This window comes from Pseudonaja textilis, chromosome 1 (genome assembly GCF_049901715.1).
Source record: "Pseudonaja textilis isolate UNSWEBS1 chromosome 1, rPseTex1.2, whole genome shotgun sequence".
In the NCBI taxonomy this organism is placed as follows: domain Eukaryota; kingdom Metazoa; phylum Chordata; class Lepidosauria; order Squamata; family Elapidae; genus Pseudonaja; species Pseudonaja textilis.
The window spans coordinates 40413667-40430988 of NC_141990.1; the positions used below are offsets into that span (position 1 = coordinate 40413667).

General features: G+C 38.6%; 1 protein-coding gene across 1 annotated transcript in view; it reads right to left on the reverse strand.

Moving 5' to 3' along the window:
* The window catches only part of TTC7A (tetratricopeptide repeat domain 7A), a 159727-nt gene that overhangs the window by 77649 nt on the left and 64756 nt on the right, over positions 1 to 17322 (reverse strand). The window contains exons 13-15 of the mRNA XM_026695868.2: positions 14321 to 14378; positions 8565 to 8637; positions 7923 to 8083 (exon numbers count right to left, since the gene is read on the reverse strand). Of these exons, the coding sequence (XP_026551653.1) occupies positions 7923 to 8083; positions 8565 to 8637; positions 14321 to 14378 (292 nt within the window). The remainder of the gene's footprint in view (positions 1 to 7922; positions 8084 to 8564; positions 8638 to 14320; positions 14379 to 17322) is intronic.

Consider the following 17322-nt stretch of genomic DNA (forward strand, 5'->3'; position numbering starts at 1 on the left):
GGGGAGGCCTTGGATGATCAGAAGCATTAACCCCCCTGCCATGGCCTTCCCCACCCTGAGATACCTTGTTCACTTAATGACTTGCACATATGATTAGTGAATGTGTGGGCAAAAGCAGGGAGTGATCACATTCCAATTATGTGATTCACTCTTACAAATCCTCATGTTACGAATAGAGTTGGCAGGCTCTATTACATTCATAACTCAAGGATTACCTGTAATGATCAATTATTACAAATAAGTTCCAATAAGAAAAGGATATCTGAGAAGAATGTACTAGCTCTGGAAAGAACATCCAGAATTACAAACAACAGTCTAGCAGATCAACACTGATTTATAATACAAAGCAAAATATTAACAGAAGCAGAATTGGAAAAAGTGCAAAGATCTACCCAGAGCAAAGAAATCAAAGCATTGCCAGAAGAAGCTCAGACTGTAGAGGCAAACTAGAGGGAATCAGCAAGGGGTGTGATTCTACCGGTTCTGACCGGTTCTATAGAACCTGTTGTTAATTTTCTAAGCAGTTCAGAGAACGGATAGTTAGAAGAAATCTCCTTTTGTTTTTTTTTGCCACCCTTATTATATTCTTGGCAGTATGCCTAAATTTACTGTCTCCGAAGGAGGTTTTTTTCTTTCTTTCTTGATACTTTCTTAATGGGGAAGGGTTGTTTTAAGCTTTTTACACTGCTGTTGGGAGGAAATACTCCCCTGGAAATACTTCCAGCCAGCATTCAATGATCAGCACTTTGAAGAAATAATTGAATAATAAAGTAGAGCTGCAAAAAGAAGCTTTTTAATGACAAGGAACCAAGATGAGTGACATTCAGTAAGGCTTCTTGGCTAGCTAGAAAGATTGACATTCAAACATGAGTTTACATACCCTTTCTGAGTTTTGGTCTAAAACTGGTTTTTGGTGAAGTTTAATTCTGTGCTTGGTGATGTTTAATCCTGTGTCTATTGATGGGATAATTTTCCCTATTCAGCTTTGTTTGGAAGGAAAAAGATTAATCTCTGTTCCTGAAAAGAAACTGGGTTGAGAAATTTGGCTAATTCCTATTTGTTCTGGTAATTGGTTTAACAAATAACAGCTACTGTTGTGATTTAATTTTTTGTATTGTGTTTGAATTTTTTCCTGCCTCAGGGTTTCTTTTTCTACTTGGGGAGGAGTCTTCCTTCACTGCTTTAGTGGTATCTGGCACTGTCCTTTTGGGGTGTACTTTCAAGAGGCAGGATGCAAGCTTGGCACTGATTTTTTTTACTGCCTTTCTGGGGGGCATGTGACCTTTCCTTAAATCTGAGTTATTTCCTTAGGATATCTTGTGAGGTGAGTAAGACCAGCTGGTATCTTTAAGTGGTGCAAATGGATCTAAGATTGCTTTTCCTGGGTGTGCTCTTTCTGGAGAAGTTCAATGACCTCTCTGCTAAAGGGTTTCACTATATGAGCAAGAATTGGCTGCTGATAGTTATCATTGCATTTTAACTATTTTAATTCCTCAAGGTGCTCTGGCACCCTGCCTGATTTGTAACTCCAGCATGTATTTTTAATCTAATTATTGGTATTTAGGGCAGCTTTTTGCAAGCAAAGAAGCCTTTTGTACAGGGGTGGGATTCAACCGGCGTTACTATGGTTTAGTGACTACATTTTGCACAGAACCTGTTGTTAAAAAATTTGAATTCCACCCCTGGAATCAGCCATTGAAGGAGCCAGCATAACTATAGAATCCCCAAATCACACATTCATTCCTCTGCCTTCTCCTTAAAAAGAATAATTGACAATCTAGACCAGCACAAAATTCACAAAATAAGATTGCTTGCATTGAAGCCTGTTTGAAAGAAACAACTAAAAAAAGTATTAGAAGAAGCTAATATTGTACTATCAATTATAAGTACTAGGTTAATACAAGAAACAAATAACTAATGTACAGTACAGTTGCAATTATAACTGAATACCCGGAATGCAAAATCAACAAACAAACAAAACAAAAACCAAATAGTGCAAGAAAATAATATAAGTATGCTAAGTTAAGATCCAAGCAAGTTAGAACAGATGAAAGAAAAGCTGAAGAAAAAGGAAGACCAAATAATACCCGATTGAGAAATATCATCCGGAAACAAGGAAGCACTGGAAATAATAAAGTAACAAATAACAGTTATAGCCAAGAAAACCAGCAGATACAAAGCTCAAACTGCACACTTTAGCTGAATCTCCAATTTTAGTCAATTTCAGTCAAATCAAAATATTTCTACCAGCCCATCAATGGAAAGAATGCAGCGAACCAGTCAACACTTAACAAAGAAGAAAGAATGCAGTTCTGGGCACAGCAGTAGGACAACCAAAAGAAATACAACAAGAATACAGTGTAGGTAAAGGAGGAGGATAAGAAAAAAAGCTGACATGGAAGAGCAGAAATGGTGAAGAAAAGGTCAAAGAAGATCAAAATTGATCACCTTTTTTTCTGGATGAAGATGAACTACATGGCTTCAGGTTGAAACATCTGACTGAAATACACCCACTTGTAGCCAAGCAGTTTAACAACATATTGCAATGAGGTGAAATTGAAGATTGGTTAAGATCAACCTGATAATGAAAGATCCAGCAAAAAGGCCAGCATCTGGCAACTACAATTACTGCTTACCAACAACTTTCCAATTGCTAATCAGTGTGGTAGCTGATGCAGTCCAACAGCATTTAGTTGAAAATAAGCTGTTTCCACTCGAGCAGAAAGGAAACTGCACAAACAGCAGAAGAACAAAAGCTCAGTTCCTAATTGACAAGATGATACTGGAAAATTGCAAGAGAAGGAAAGCCAACGTGAATATAGCATGGATTGATTACAAGAAGGCATTTGACTGCCTGCCACATAATTGGATAATCAAGGGCCTAGAAATAATAGAACTCTGTAGAAACAGCAGAAGCTTTGTACAAAAATCAGTGGCACAATGAAAGACACAGTTGTTGGTCAATGGTGATAGACAGGGAGGTGTTAAATCAAAAGAGGAATCTTCCAAGGAAACTCACTCTCACTACTGTTATTGGTCATTGCATTGATTCCTCTGTCAACCATACTAAATAAGCCAGACCATGGCTGTAAACATCAAAAACATCTGCCAGGCTATCCCACCTCCTTTACATGGATGATCTGAAACTGTATGGAAAAACTACCTGAAATAAAATCACTGCTTAACGTTGTCCCTATATATATAGTCAAGATATGGACTGGACAAATGTGTTAGCCTTACCAACAACAGGAGAAAATAGTGAAAAACTGAAGAAATCAAGATGCCCTAAGGAAATGACATCAAAAGTCTGGATGAATTCAATTACCACAGATACCCAGGCATCCTTCAAGCTGACAGCAACAAGCACACCAAAATCAAGAACGTTAGAAGAGAATACATCATCAAGGTGAAGAAAATCTTAAAGTCCAAACTCAATGAAGAAAACAACTCAAGGCAGTTAACAACTGGGCATTTCTAGTATTAGATACACAGCTGGAATAGAGGACTAGACTCAAGCAGAACTAAAAGTCCTGGACAGGGAGACCAAAAAAATAATGATGATGAATCATGCCCTTAATCCATGCAGTGATGTTGATAGCCTCTACTAACCAAGAAATATAGTTGGGTGTGGAATGTTGCAAGTTACCGGACAATTCAAGAAGAAAAAAAGACACTGGAAAGGTATCTGAAGGACAGTGGAAAAGATGCACTGAAGTTAGTATATCATGAAGGCTTACTGAATCTGGAGACCAAACTGGCTTATAAGAAAGACCAAATGAAGAATATAAAAGAGTCATGGTAAGGCAAAGTACTACATGGCCAGTATATTAAGAAAAATAGCCAGCATACAAACCAGATAACAAGAAGATCTGGAAATGTCAAAAAGCAGGAAAATTGAAGAAAGAGACAAAGGGGCTAATTTTGGCTGCACAAGAAAGACCTAGCCTGGAAAACACATATACACAAAATCAGAATTGAGAAAACAGCAACATAAAGCAAATATTCCCTCTGCAAAGAAGCTGAAGAAGAGGGGACCACCTAGCTGGCTTCTGCAAAACTGACTACAAACAACAACATGACAAAGTAGCAACAATGGTGCACTGGAATATATGCAAGAAATACCATTTGCCTATAAGTAAGAACTGGTACGACCACAAAATAAAGTACTAACAAACGAAGAAGCTAAATGGTCTGGAACCTTAAAATTCAAACAGGCAGGCACCTGCCACAAAACACCACATATTTAAAAACTATTGATAAGAATGACAAAGAAGTGTGGATTAAGGATGTGGCAGTAGCTGGAGACAGCAATATGGAAAAGAAAGAATTGGAAAAAAATCACAAAATACAAAGACTTTCTTTCATCCTAGTCATTCCACTTCTATTTGCAAGTCTTTGCAAAGAGATCAGTAAACCAAAGATATCAGTAGTAATAGTTTCCTTGGGTGAAGACCCCAAACATCTGGTACACTATTTGCACCTCATTAGCATTATAAAATTATCATCAGTCAATTGCAAAAGGTAACTTTACTTGGGACAGCTTAAATCGTAAATCCTCATAAATCTTTCAAGGATACCTTTTACACCATCAAGCAACATCTGCCTATCACAGGTCCTTGGAAATGATTTGTTAGGTGGACAAAAACACCAAATCCAGTCTAAACATCTGGCTGACTGTGTGAGCATTCCTAACCCTTTTTATTTCTATTCCACCCACAGCAGAAGTTTTTAGAGCAAATTAAAACAAGAAGGCTTTGTGCTGGAATTCTCATTAAGCTTAATTTTAATTACTCATAGAAACTATTCAGGTACCAGTTCAAGCCAAGGAAATACTAAGGGTTTTTTTTCTTCAATTGTTTTACTACTAATCCATCATCATCACATCAAACCTGACAATTTTATTGTGGTGAATCATAATATAGGAGAGTCATTTTTCCTTGGGACAGCCTTGTAAATATGCAATTTAGTTTGATTGATGGTTTGAGCTTAATTTCAGTTATTATAAATTATTTTTTGCAGCATAGAAAGAGCCATAATTCCTGCATTTTTCCTATTGATTTCTAAACACAGTTCATTTGTTCATTCCGTTTTATCTTCCTCTGCTCCTTCTACATTTTAATTGACTCTTTCCCCCCAATTAAATACGTTGTTCACATTAGACCAAGAAATCATCAAGTAAATCAATCCAGAATTCTCATTCCAGATACAAATGACCTAGCTCAAATTATCCTGCTTTGGACATAGTATGCAAAGACTTTAAACTTTGGAAAAGGCTCTACTGCTGGTAAAGTTGAAAAGATCATGTAGCAAACTAGATGGGTTCAATTACAGCTGTGATGGGTGCACTGTTGGAAGTTCTGAAAGACCAGATCATTGACAGATCATCATTAAGAGAAAATCTATTTATGTGGTTGCTCAGATTCTACACCAACTTAACTCTTTCACATAATTAACCAAAACCTGTCTCTATATGCATAAACCTTTATGTTTTACTCTTGTATCATTTAAAAGCCAGGAAATCTATAAGAGATTTGCTTTATTTTCTTATTTTACTTTGTTTATATGTATAAAAAACAAGCTTTCCTTTTCATTGGCATCTGCAGGCTCCCACTGTTTTATATCAGTTTGTTGATGTAATGGAATTTATGAGTGATCTTGGGGAAAAAGGAAAAGAGACACTGCCTAGAAAACAATCAGATAAGGGGGGAAGGGGGGCCCGGGGCTGCAGTCACTTAATAGTCAGAAAAAGAAACTTTTGAAGGATATGCTATAATGGATCGAACAGTTAAAAGTGGAGGCAGGAAGTTTGTGCCTTCAAACTTGCAATATTCTGTTAATGTAGCCTTACAATAAAGTAGAATTAGTTCATCTTGCTGTATTTTTTGTCAGATAAAAGCAGCCTCATAATATCATATGCACCCTCACCCCTTTGGAGGGTGCATATGATATTGCAGTGCACATGGGAGAAAAAGTGGTCGTGCAGTGAATGTTGCAACGCTGCTAACATCACTGCGACCCCTATTGTCTCCCTTGGAGGCCACTGGCATTTTGCTCCTGACACTCCAATTGCCAGGCTCTCACTCCTTGCACACATACACAGTCTTTTTATCTGAAGAAAGTAGTAGTACAAATCACTTTTGCATTCATTCAGCCCTTCCTTGAGTACCAATACAATTAAAGGTTTCAATGTGCTCATATCTCAGCTCCACTTCAAGATATTTTTCCTATGTGACCTTCTTGATATATCCCAATCTGTTTAGAAACTATTAAGTTGCATTCCATATGGAGAGTGGAACAATGGATCAAATGCAGTGAACCATATGCCATTGATGTATTGCAGGGCCATCTATGTTGGGGTCAAAAAGTGAAGAAGGTGGCAGTGACTTTAACGAAGACCCCCCACCGCCTTTTTTAACAAACCTTTTTTAAGCTGGTATCTCCAGAGGTGCTACACTACAAATCCTGAAGATGTTTCATGCAAAGAGGAGCAATGAGAGACCCAAGTCATGAGCACCACATATCACAGGGAGCTGGACCCATCTCTCCTGCAGCCATAATTGGAACCAGCCAAGTGAAAGAGGAGAACCCACAAAATAAAACCTCCAGTCCAGAAGGATCCCATGGTAGATAGTATCAAAAGCTGCCAAGAAACCTAGGTGAGCGAAGACGGTTGCACCATTTCTGTCCAGAATCACTAAAGATCATCCATAAATGCCATCAGTGCCACCTCAGAATTATACTCTAGCCTGAACCCAGACTTAAAAGGTTTAGATAAGGACACTGGATTAAAGAAGCCTAAAGTAAGCACATATGATTGCTCCAATGACTTGGCTCAAACCAGCAAAGATAAAGAGGCATAATGTTTTAACAATGATTACTACAGGGGTGGTTTTTTTGCCTGTTTCATTTCAGTTTTGCAACTGTAATTATTCGTAGATAATCAGTGAATTCTATGCTGGATCCTGTGTCAGTTTTGTTTCATTTCCATATTGTACTTCAGGTAGGCTGTCTGTCTTTAAAAAAAAAATAGAATAGTGTGCCTTTAGTTATCTGGAAAGAGAAGCTGTAGCTGGCATTTTTGCAGATATTAGCTAATAGGACAGCCAACTGTTGTAGAATCAGAAAATCTGGGGCATATTTTTCAAGACCAGGCACTGGATAAAAGTATAACTGTACTGAAAACCTGTGCTATTATTATTGCTGTTACCATTTTTTTTAACAAAAGGATTTATCTACAAAAAGGATTTGTATGTATTCACTGTACTGAAAACAATCACCGTTTTATATCTGCTTGCTTTCACTCAAATGCATTCCGGAAGTTCTTTAACAAAATATTAGTAAAAGCCTCCAAGAAGAAGCTTGCTTCTGTTTCTTTTAAGCCTGGGGATCTAGGAAATGTTCCACAACATTGGGTTCAGCACAAACAAGAAGCTGCCTTGTGCTTAATATCATTATCCTGGGAAGAAGCAGAGTTTTTTTTAAAAGCTGATCTTAACAGAAAGAAGAGTAGATTTGAGAAGAAATACTGGTTGTCTTATGAAGTGTAGGATGCTACCTAATAGTAAGTGAAATCATAACAGACACAAAATGACCAATGGCTCCCCAAAGAAGTCTATTTTTGCTCCTTTATGACAACCCTTTTTACTATAGATGTTTGATTGTCCTTTTGCCCCATATGTACAATATTTGCACTCTTCTAACAGTTGTATGTTCTCCCAGGTATCTTTATCTGCATAACAGTTTCAGAACAGAAAAACAGCCTTCCCTTAGACCAGAAATGGAGGAATTGATCCCCCATCTGTACTAACTAGCAGCTGGGATTGTTGGTTTGGGGCAACATCTGGATTGCACAGCTTGTTCACCAATCCTCCATGATGTGCACAAATGGGTGAGATATGGAATATATTCTGAACAACACTTACTGGAAGCAGTCAGGATATTCTGCAAGGGCCACATCCATTACATCCAAAGCATGTTGGTAGTGTTTTTGTGATGAAAAAAGGAGGGCCAACAGATGAAGAGAATTCATATCATCCTTATACAGTTTTAGTGCTTCTTGGAGATGTTCTATTGCATCACAAATCTGCAAAATAAATATTAAATGATTGCTCAGTTACTCATCCTTTCAGATCAGTTTCACTTGTTCTGACCTTTTGACTACAACAAAATAAAAGGAGTCCCAAAGGCAGAATTATTAAAACCTATCTGCAAGGAGTAAACCAATTGAACTCCCCAACAGGAACATTAAAACATCTTTATACAATTCTAAAATTCTATAAAGTAACACTTCAGGTAAGCTTGCTTGTATTTAAATAGAAGCAGGTGATAAGTATTTTCAAAGCTGTTAAACACAGGAAGGAAGGAATTACTCAACTGATCTCTTAATCTTGTTATCTTTCTAATTTAACTATGTCTTTATGCATCACTATAAACAAAGGGTGATCTGCTATGCATTTATTTATTCATTTATTGAACTTAAACTCCTCAGCATTCAACTAAATATTGACTTACAAGATATACAACTCATAGCAATGAAAATATCAGTAGTAAAAGCTTTTACCTACCTGCCTGATAAGAGCCAGCTGCAATGAGATATAAAGGATAATTTGGTGGTCTTCAGGTGCCAAGTGATGAGCTCTGTAAAACACAAATATAGCTTATGCAACACTCCAAAAATGATTTACCATAAATTTACCAGAGAGGCAATTTAAGGGTCTTGCCCCATCTTCCTTTCTTGTAATTTTAAACTGAATTTCAATTAATAGCCTACAATACAGAGTTCCCCATCGCCCTCATTCCAGCACAGTAGTAGAACTACAATGAAAAGATCATTGGATAGAAAATAATTTTTGTTTACCCACATATTTTCCTTGCTATGATTCTAGTTCTAAAATATTGTTCTTGTTTTAAACAGAGATGCTTAGCTCAAGCGCCCCCCACCACCATATATTAAGTTGAATGGCAATTGACAGGCAATTATAGTCAAAATTAAATCTTTGACATAGACTTAGAAAGGAGGCAATGCAATTCAAAATTTCAAATGCCTTTAATGATATTGCTCTGAGCAATTCACTGTAGAATGGGTGTATTCTTACTATGGTACTCTTTTCCTGATATTAAAGATAATGTCTTGATTTTAAAAAAATCTGAAAAAGAGTCATTCTAATTTCACTGAATAAGAACTGATTACTACCAGGTTCATGACAGAGTAAAGTTTTTACTGTTTTCAATAACTGTGTAAAGCAACAAATGTCAACAGGTGCAGTTTTTCCTACTCTAGAGCAGCATTTCCCAAACAAATGGCATCTGCAAAAATTATTCTTTTCTTAAACAACTATTGATGGTACAAAAAGCATATTGTCCTTCTGGTTAAGCCTAGGGAATATTCTGTCCACAAGGCAGGTTTAACCTCACACCTCTCTGTTCTGTCAAGACCATATAAACAAATTTCTTTTTTGGCTTAGTTTATTGAGCTTAATAGTTTGCAGTTATTATGAAAAGTTATGTTTTCCTTTGTTTGTGTGTGTGTGTTTTATCCCTGTGTTTTTCTTTTCTTAAAATATTGAGAATACAGATAGTCCCCTTAAAAAACAAGACTACTAGTTCAGATTTTAGAATCTCCAACAGATGGACACTGTCTACAGATTATAGTAAATTAAATCTTATCCCATCAAAGTTCTTAGAAAAAAATACAGCTTCCTTTTAAAAAGGCAGATATTCAAAACATGTATGTACATATCCAGCATACTGAGCATTCCCATTTCTCTAACCTTGTAAGTCTGGCCATTAGGGAGAAACCACAAATAAAAAGAATTCTTGTCATATCTTAAATCCCTCTGTGGAACTAAGAAGAGGGAAGATTCGGCAACTGTTGAGCTATTGGCAAGAACTCCTCCTTTAATTCATCCACCCAAATGGATTTACTAGCAATATGGCACAATTGACAATGCTCTCTTTGAGTTTGAAGACGGACAGGAAGATAATCTGAGGCATGCTGACCCTCAGTCATTAAGCAGATTAGAGATGACCTAGCACTTCTATTGTCCCTGGAATAATGTAGCGGGTCAAGAGAATGTCTTTGCTATTCTGGTGTGCCCTTGACTACAACAGCAGAACACAGTTGCTGTTAGGAACACATTTAATTCCTTAAATGATGTCAAACAATTGGTGTAGCTGGGCATAGTTTAAACCAATTGATAGCAGTTAGCCAAGATTTCACAGAAGACTATTTCCCCAGTCAGATATAAAGTTGCCCACTGAGGCTTTCTCCTGTTCAAAACTGGGTTCAAGAAATGTCAAGCCAAATTAATTGTTCAGCTACATAGCTATGTAGTTCAATTAGGTTGGCACTGGCTCATCCCTATTTCAAGCAGAAGTTTGCTAGCTAAGGATACAGGTCTGGACCCAGGATGTCCTAGAACAGGGGTCTCCAACCTTGGCAACTTTAAGACTTGTGGACTTGAACTCCCAGAACTCCCAGAATTCCTCAGTCAGCAAAGCTGACTGAGAAATTCTGGGAGTTGAAGTCCACAAGTCTTAAAGTTGCCAAGGTTGGAGACCCCTGTCCTAGAACATAGAATATAGAACATAGAATAGTAGAGCTGGAAAGAGACCTCGGAGAGCTTTTACTCCAACCCCCTGCTCGAACAGGAGATCCAATAACATTTCAGAGAAATGGTTGTCCAGTCTCTTTTTGAAATCCTCCAGTGACAGTGTTGGGCTCTGGGAATTTACTCACATTTGGCACTCACTCGGAGGCCGACACGTCGCTGGGGTTGCTGAATTGTTGAGACAGCTAGACAGCTGAGAGGCCCATGGACACTAATCAGTCATCAGGCTTATCAGTTGGTGGGGGTTTATGATCCTGATTCAGGTAGATGGGGGGAGAATGGGAGGGAGGTAAGGATACAGAAGGGATAGATAGCACAGGGAGAGAAAGGAATGAAAATAAAGATTAGGCAATGACAAAGAGGCATGGGGAGGAGGTGTGGGAGTAGATAATGCAGCAGCCGGATGTCAGGTTGTTAGCTGGGAGGACCACCCACAACTTCTGAAGGCAAGGCACTCCATTGGTTGATTACTCTCCCCATTAGGAAGTTTCTTCTTAGTTCTACCGTGCTATCTATCCCTTCTGTATCCTTACTTACCTACCATTCTCCCCCCATCTATCTGAATCAGGATCATAAACCCCTACCAACTGATAAGCTTCTCTTCTTGTTTCGTTTCCAACCTTTGTGTCTTGTCTTGTTTTGCCTTTTTTTCCCCTTGCCTCCTCTTTGTAGGACCCCCTCGAATATTGGAACAATGCTATCCTACATGCTAACGTGCATGTAGGAAAACAGTGCTCTACTACATACAAGCAATGCACTCTGCCAAAAGACCAAAAAAAAAAAAAAAGACAATGGCTGAGTTATATAGGCAGACTGGCAATGTAATAAACTGTAATACCCTAATCCTAACCCTAGCCTCTGTAAAGAATTGTTCTTGGCTCTATCTTCCTAAATTTGTCTTATTTTTATTAATTTGTTTGTTCCTCGCAGGATTTAGCTCTAAGAAATTAGATGTACCCAGCTCTCAAAATAGCCTCACTTGACATACAGCACTGTATAACTCTGGCCCCTTAAAATGAAAGCCATAGAACCAGGGCAGAAAACTCAAAGGCCACCTTATTCAACCTTTTGACAATCCAGGAATCAACTGCTCTGGCAGACAGCCATCCTGACTCTACCTAAAGGTTTTTCATGTAGGGAAGTCCATCTTTTGAGACAGTTTATTACTTTGCCAGTCTTGCCTATATAGCTCAGCCATTCTGTCAATTTTTTTTGTCTTTTAATGACCCTGTAATCCCTTTCACTGGGGTGGAGTTGGGGCAACTGAATGGAGCTGAGTGTTTACTGGCTGGATGCCCTTCCTGTCACCAATGCAGAGTTCACAGCTGATATTTACTCATTGTGCCCAGAGAGATAAATATCTGCTGCTACCTAGGATTGAACTCACAGCCTTCTGATTGTGAGGTGACAGCTCCACCTCTACGCCACTGCACCATTACCTCAGCCATTCTGTTCAATTAGTCAAAATCCCCCCCTTTGTCATTTGAATTCATTTGCTCAGATCCTGTTTTCTGAAACAATAGAAACCTGCCCCTTTAATTATGTGACCGACTTTCAAATATTTGAACATAGTTATCTCTTCCATCTTAATAGCTTTTTTTCCCAGGCTAAATATGCTTCAGCCTTCTCTCATTGTTATTGGGTTTTTCCAGTTTGTTTCCAGTCTGGGTATATTCCAGTTTGTTCACATTCTTTTAAAAATATGGTATCCAGTTTAATTAATGACATAAAGAAAACCACAAACATGCCTGCCTATTAAGCGTCCTATTAAACTACAGGAGAGCCAACAAGCTATGCATCTGTAATCCGTTAGGAGATTGACAGCTTCTTTTTTATACATTCTTAAGCACTTAACAAAACCAGGAAGCTTCTTCATATATCCAAAAACCTCTTGTGGTTTGGTTGATCCTACCTTTTGGGGATTATGGAAGCTGAAGAATGGACTACTATATTATAAGATCTTAAGCTTATGGTGCTCAAGAAGTGCTCAAGAAAATTATTTTCCTAAATGAATATATTATGACATCTTAGTGAAATATCCATTATATGCACAATGGAAACATTTATAATAGTGGGGAGGGGGCCATTGTACAATGGTAGAATATAGACTTCTACAAAGAAGATCCCAGGGTCAATCTTCGGTCACACAATTTCTTTCTTTCTAACCTGCTTTAGTGTTAGATCACTGAAAAACCCAACGAAGGGATGTCTTCTAGGTGATTTAGTTGAAGGGTAAGACCCTAGGGAGGCTATAGACTTCTGAAAAATTTATTGTACAAAATCAGGATACTTACATAATCTTTGACCATAACTAAATAAATGCAGAAACACCACTCTCTACACAGAACATTCTGAAATTCTCTTTTTAAAAACAAATTTAAGTAGGTCTTCTATACCAGGGGTCACCAACTTTTTGGACCTCAGGGACCACCAATTTTAAATCCCGCAGACCAGAGACCCTGAGAAAATCCCCCAAAAAGTCTGCAGGAAAATTCCCCACCCCATTTTCCTACCGATCGATCATTCTTTATTTGGGATCGCAGAATACCATCTCCAACTCCTTTTTCGGGGGAGACTTTTGGCTTCATGCAAGGAAAGCAGCAGAAGCAGCAGAAGTCTTTCTTTCCCTCCCCCAAACTCCACCAGAAATGAGTCTTTGCCGCAAAGCCACTAGGAGCAGGATGCCTTGCTGGGTCCCAAAGACTCATTTCTGGCAGAGTTTGGGGGAGAGAAAGAAAGACTTTTGCTGTTTTCTTTGTGGGCAGCCAAAAGCAGAAGAAAGAAGCAGAAAGAAGCAGCCACCGGTGGCCAGGCAAGGCGTGTGAGGCGAGTGGGGCAAGTCCCCCCCCCTGCCCTATCCCCTCACTACCTTGTGTTCGCAATGGAAGCAACGCAAGCTTTGTGTTCCTGCAGGCTATGTGGGTGGCGCAGCCTCATGTTTCCACGCAGCCTGGATTAATTGCTTTGGGGGTGACATTTCCCTGTGGACCACCAAATTTTTCTCACGGACCACCAGAAGTCCCCAGACCACTGGTTGGCGATCACTGTTCTATACTCACCTCTGTGAAATTATGCCTATTTTGCATGGCCTTGACTCTTTTCAGAGCAACTATTCATCTCCAGCCAAAGTAATGTTTTTAAAACTAACACACAATTATGCATCTAATAAGGATATATGTGCCTCAGTGAAATTCAGAATGCAAGGAGCTAATTGAATTCTCCAAACGCCCCCTGTTGGCTAAAAGTGGACATCGATACCATCCAAGATTCATCCACTTCTAAACTCAATTTAAGCTATTAAGGAAACAAGCCACGGTTTATGGGAAAAGGTCAAAAGGCTAAAAATAAATGCAGTTTAAGAGTAATATGGGACAGTAATTATATCTAAATAGTACAGTAATAGAGAAGTTACATCTGAGTCTAAGAATGTGTGCCGCTTAAAGCCACCTCACTCACTTCCCCCCTCCCGTATTCCAAGACGCTCAGAGACATATAAAACTATGCTGGTCAGTTCTATAGGCAGAAATATGCCCTCTGGCTGCCAAAAAGGTATTCTTTATAAATCCTAAAAATCAAGATTTGGGAAAAGAAACCCTTAAAAGTTTGAACGCATTTAGAACTGCAGTGCGACTTTCAGATTAAAATGTAAAAACAAGCCCATTTCTGTCAACTGGGATCTGGTTTCCTCCACACCCCCAGGTTCTTCTCACCTTTCTAAATTCTGAAGTGCTCTCTGGTGCAAGTCATCTTGGGTGCTTTTCAGAGTAGCTGCAAAACAATAAACATTAACACATCAGCATAAGCATTATTCCAAACAGTACATCTGAATAGCTGAGAGCTCTTTATTATTAAAAAGTTATACAAACAGTCTTCCAACAGCATTTCCTTAAGAATGTTATGTCTTATGTTAAGACAAGAATCTTGCTGAAAATATTTCTTGTCTTATTTCTAGTTATTTAGAAACTGATCTCTCTAGTAGTACCAGATATCATTATACACTTTATTTTAAATTCTAAAGACCTTCCAGGGAGTATCAGAAGAAAAATAAAATGTCAGGACTGAGCTAGGGAATATCACCTTTCAATGTGACTCTTCTGCATTTAGGATCTTAAAAAGTCCTCTCTACCATTTTTGATGATGGTTAATTTCAAAAATGTAGGTGGCTCCAAAATCAAGCCAACTTCATGCCCCAAGAGAGGTCTGTAATCTAGATCTCCCCAATCATGGTAAAAGAATCGATCCATTAAATAGGAATAACAGCACTTCTTCTCAGTCTTATCCCATCATCTCAGCCAGGTCTTTTTCAAATGGCCTTTCTCAAAGGTACTGCACACAAGCCAAATGCAGAACCTTCTCTTCTACAACACCTTCTCTGTGAAATCACCTTCTGATGAATGTCACAATGGTAGCCGTGTGATAATAAACAGAAAGCAAATCAAAAGCTTTTGTCTTTTTATTTTAACAAATCAGTAGATTGGGGAGGGGGCATCATATTCTTTCTTTCCTAGTGCCAGGGGCAGGTAGTTATTGGTATTGGTGGTTTAATGATTTTAAAGCTTAATTATTAGTGATTTTATTGTAACAAACTGACTGCAGGATCTTCTGGGTGATATTTTCATCAAAGAATGTGGATAAATGATTCTTCTATTAAGTTGTTCTGAGAATTCTTTGGTAGTTCTATTAGAATATTACTTTATTATTCCAAGTTTTTAGGGCTTAATAAAATATTCAGTGGCTCTGTATTTCCTAAATATATTGGGGTGCACTTAGTGTGCTTAATTATTATTGCTTGAACTACGGCTAACGTAACTTAGCTGGACGCAGAACTTGTCTCCCTAAAACAGGGGTGTCAAACTCGCGGCCGTGGGCCATTTGTCACACGCTGGCCACGCTGGCCCATTTTAGCGAAGGGGGAAAAAGTTGTGATATGTCACATGACGACATGTCATCGTGAGTTTGACACCCCTGCCCTAAAACATTAACTTCACTTTTTCTAATGTATCAACCATTTTCCAGAGACAGATTTCAAAAAGACTCTAGCATTTCTGCATAATCATCTGTTCAAAGCTCTTGGAAGGCTGCCTGAAAATGAAAGCCAAGGGACTGCACCTGCTGTCTCCTTGATGTAGAAGACGTGTCAAGAGTCTCCTCTTGAGAAAGAAGGGACAAAACTTTGCCAAAGGGTCAAAGAGTACAAATGTCCTCTGGGGATGACATAAACTCTTTTGGGATAGACTGTGGCTCGTGGCCAGGGCATAAATGAGCAATGACAGAGGTTGGTTGAATGGCATCTTTGCTCGTTCTTCTGCTCTCCTGAAGCTCCAGCTAAATCAGCTCAAGTTTCACATGGTATCATCCCAACCTCTACCACATAGGAAGCAAAAAATAAATTAAGGAAGTTAGAACTAAAGCCGCAAGTGCAATTATGTCAGTGATATCAAGTAGGGCAAGAGGAAAATGCAGATGTCTTTCTGTAGACAGTTGGGCAATTTGGGAGATGAAGAAGCAATTAAGAAGGAAGAAAAGAATAAAGGTGTATTGCAAATGTTTATTGGTACCTTGTGTCAAATTGAATTTCAGTGGGTCATTTTTTTAGATACTAGAGATTATCCATTATTTTGTTAAGTGTCTTCTTTTCCTCTGGCTTTATCTGTAACTTAATTTACAGGAGTTAGGCAAAGGCTCTTCGCTTACTTCTGTCTTCATGCTAAGATAAATTTCATCTATTATCTAAAAGATTTCATCCCTTGAGGTACTAAAGAACAGGAACTGTGTCAATAAACACAAATATCTCTATATTTGTCTATCAACCAGGCCCAGAATGAATGCAACATTAACATTACAAAAGTGTGATTAAATACAGGTAGTCACAATTGAGTCCAAAATTTCTGTTGTTAAGTGAGACATTTGTTAAGTGCCCTAGTTGTCACAGTTGATAAATGAATCACTGCAGTTGGTAAGTTAGTAACCCAGTTGTTAAGTGAATCTGGCTTTCTCATTGACTTTGCTTGTCAGAAGGTCACAAAAGGGGATCGATCACCTGACCTTGGGGCACAGCAACAGTCATAAATATGTTATAAATAAGTTGCCAGGCACCTGAATTTTGATCACATGATCATGGGGATGTTGCAAATGTCGTATCTGTGAAAAATGGCCATAAGCAGAGGTGGGATTCTACCAATTCGCACCTATTCTCTAGAACCGGTTGTTAACATTCTAAGCAGTTCGGAGAACCGGTTGTTAGAAGAAATTACTGGCCTAATCCTGTATGGAAGGCAGGAAGGAAACATTCCTGTCTCAGGAACTTCTCTAGAGTTTTTTCCCCCTCCTTTGCTGGTACTTTGCTTGTGTGGAGTGACCATTCAAAGTTACAATGGCACTGAAAAAAGTAACTTATGATCATTTTTCATACTTACAACTGTTACAGCATCCCCACAGTCATGAGAGGCCAGGCGAGGAGATGCGTGCCTCAATGTGAGTGATATTGAGTTGGTTGTGCCCAGCCAATAACATGACCACCAAGCCACGCCCACCAACAAACCACGCCCACAGAACCGGTTGTTCAAAATTTTGAATCTTGTTCCTGGCCATAAGTCACATTTTTCAATGCTGTTGTAACTTTGATTGATCGCTAAATGAATTGTTGTAAGTTGAGGACTACCTGTATAGGATCACAATGCTGTTTTCCCCCCCGTTCCTCTTTTCCTATCGC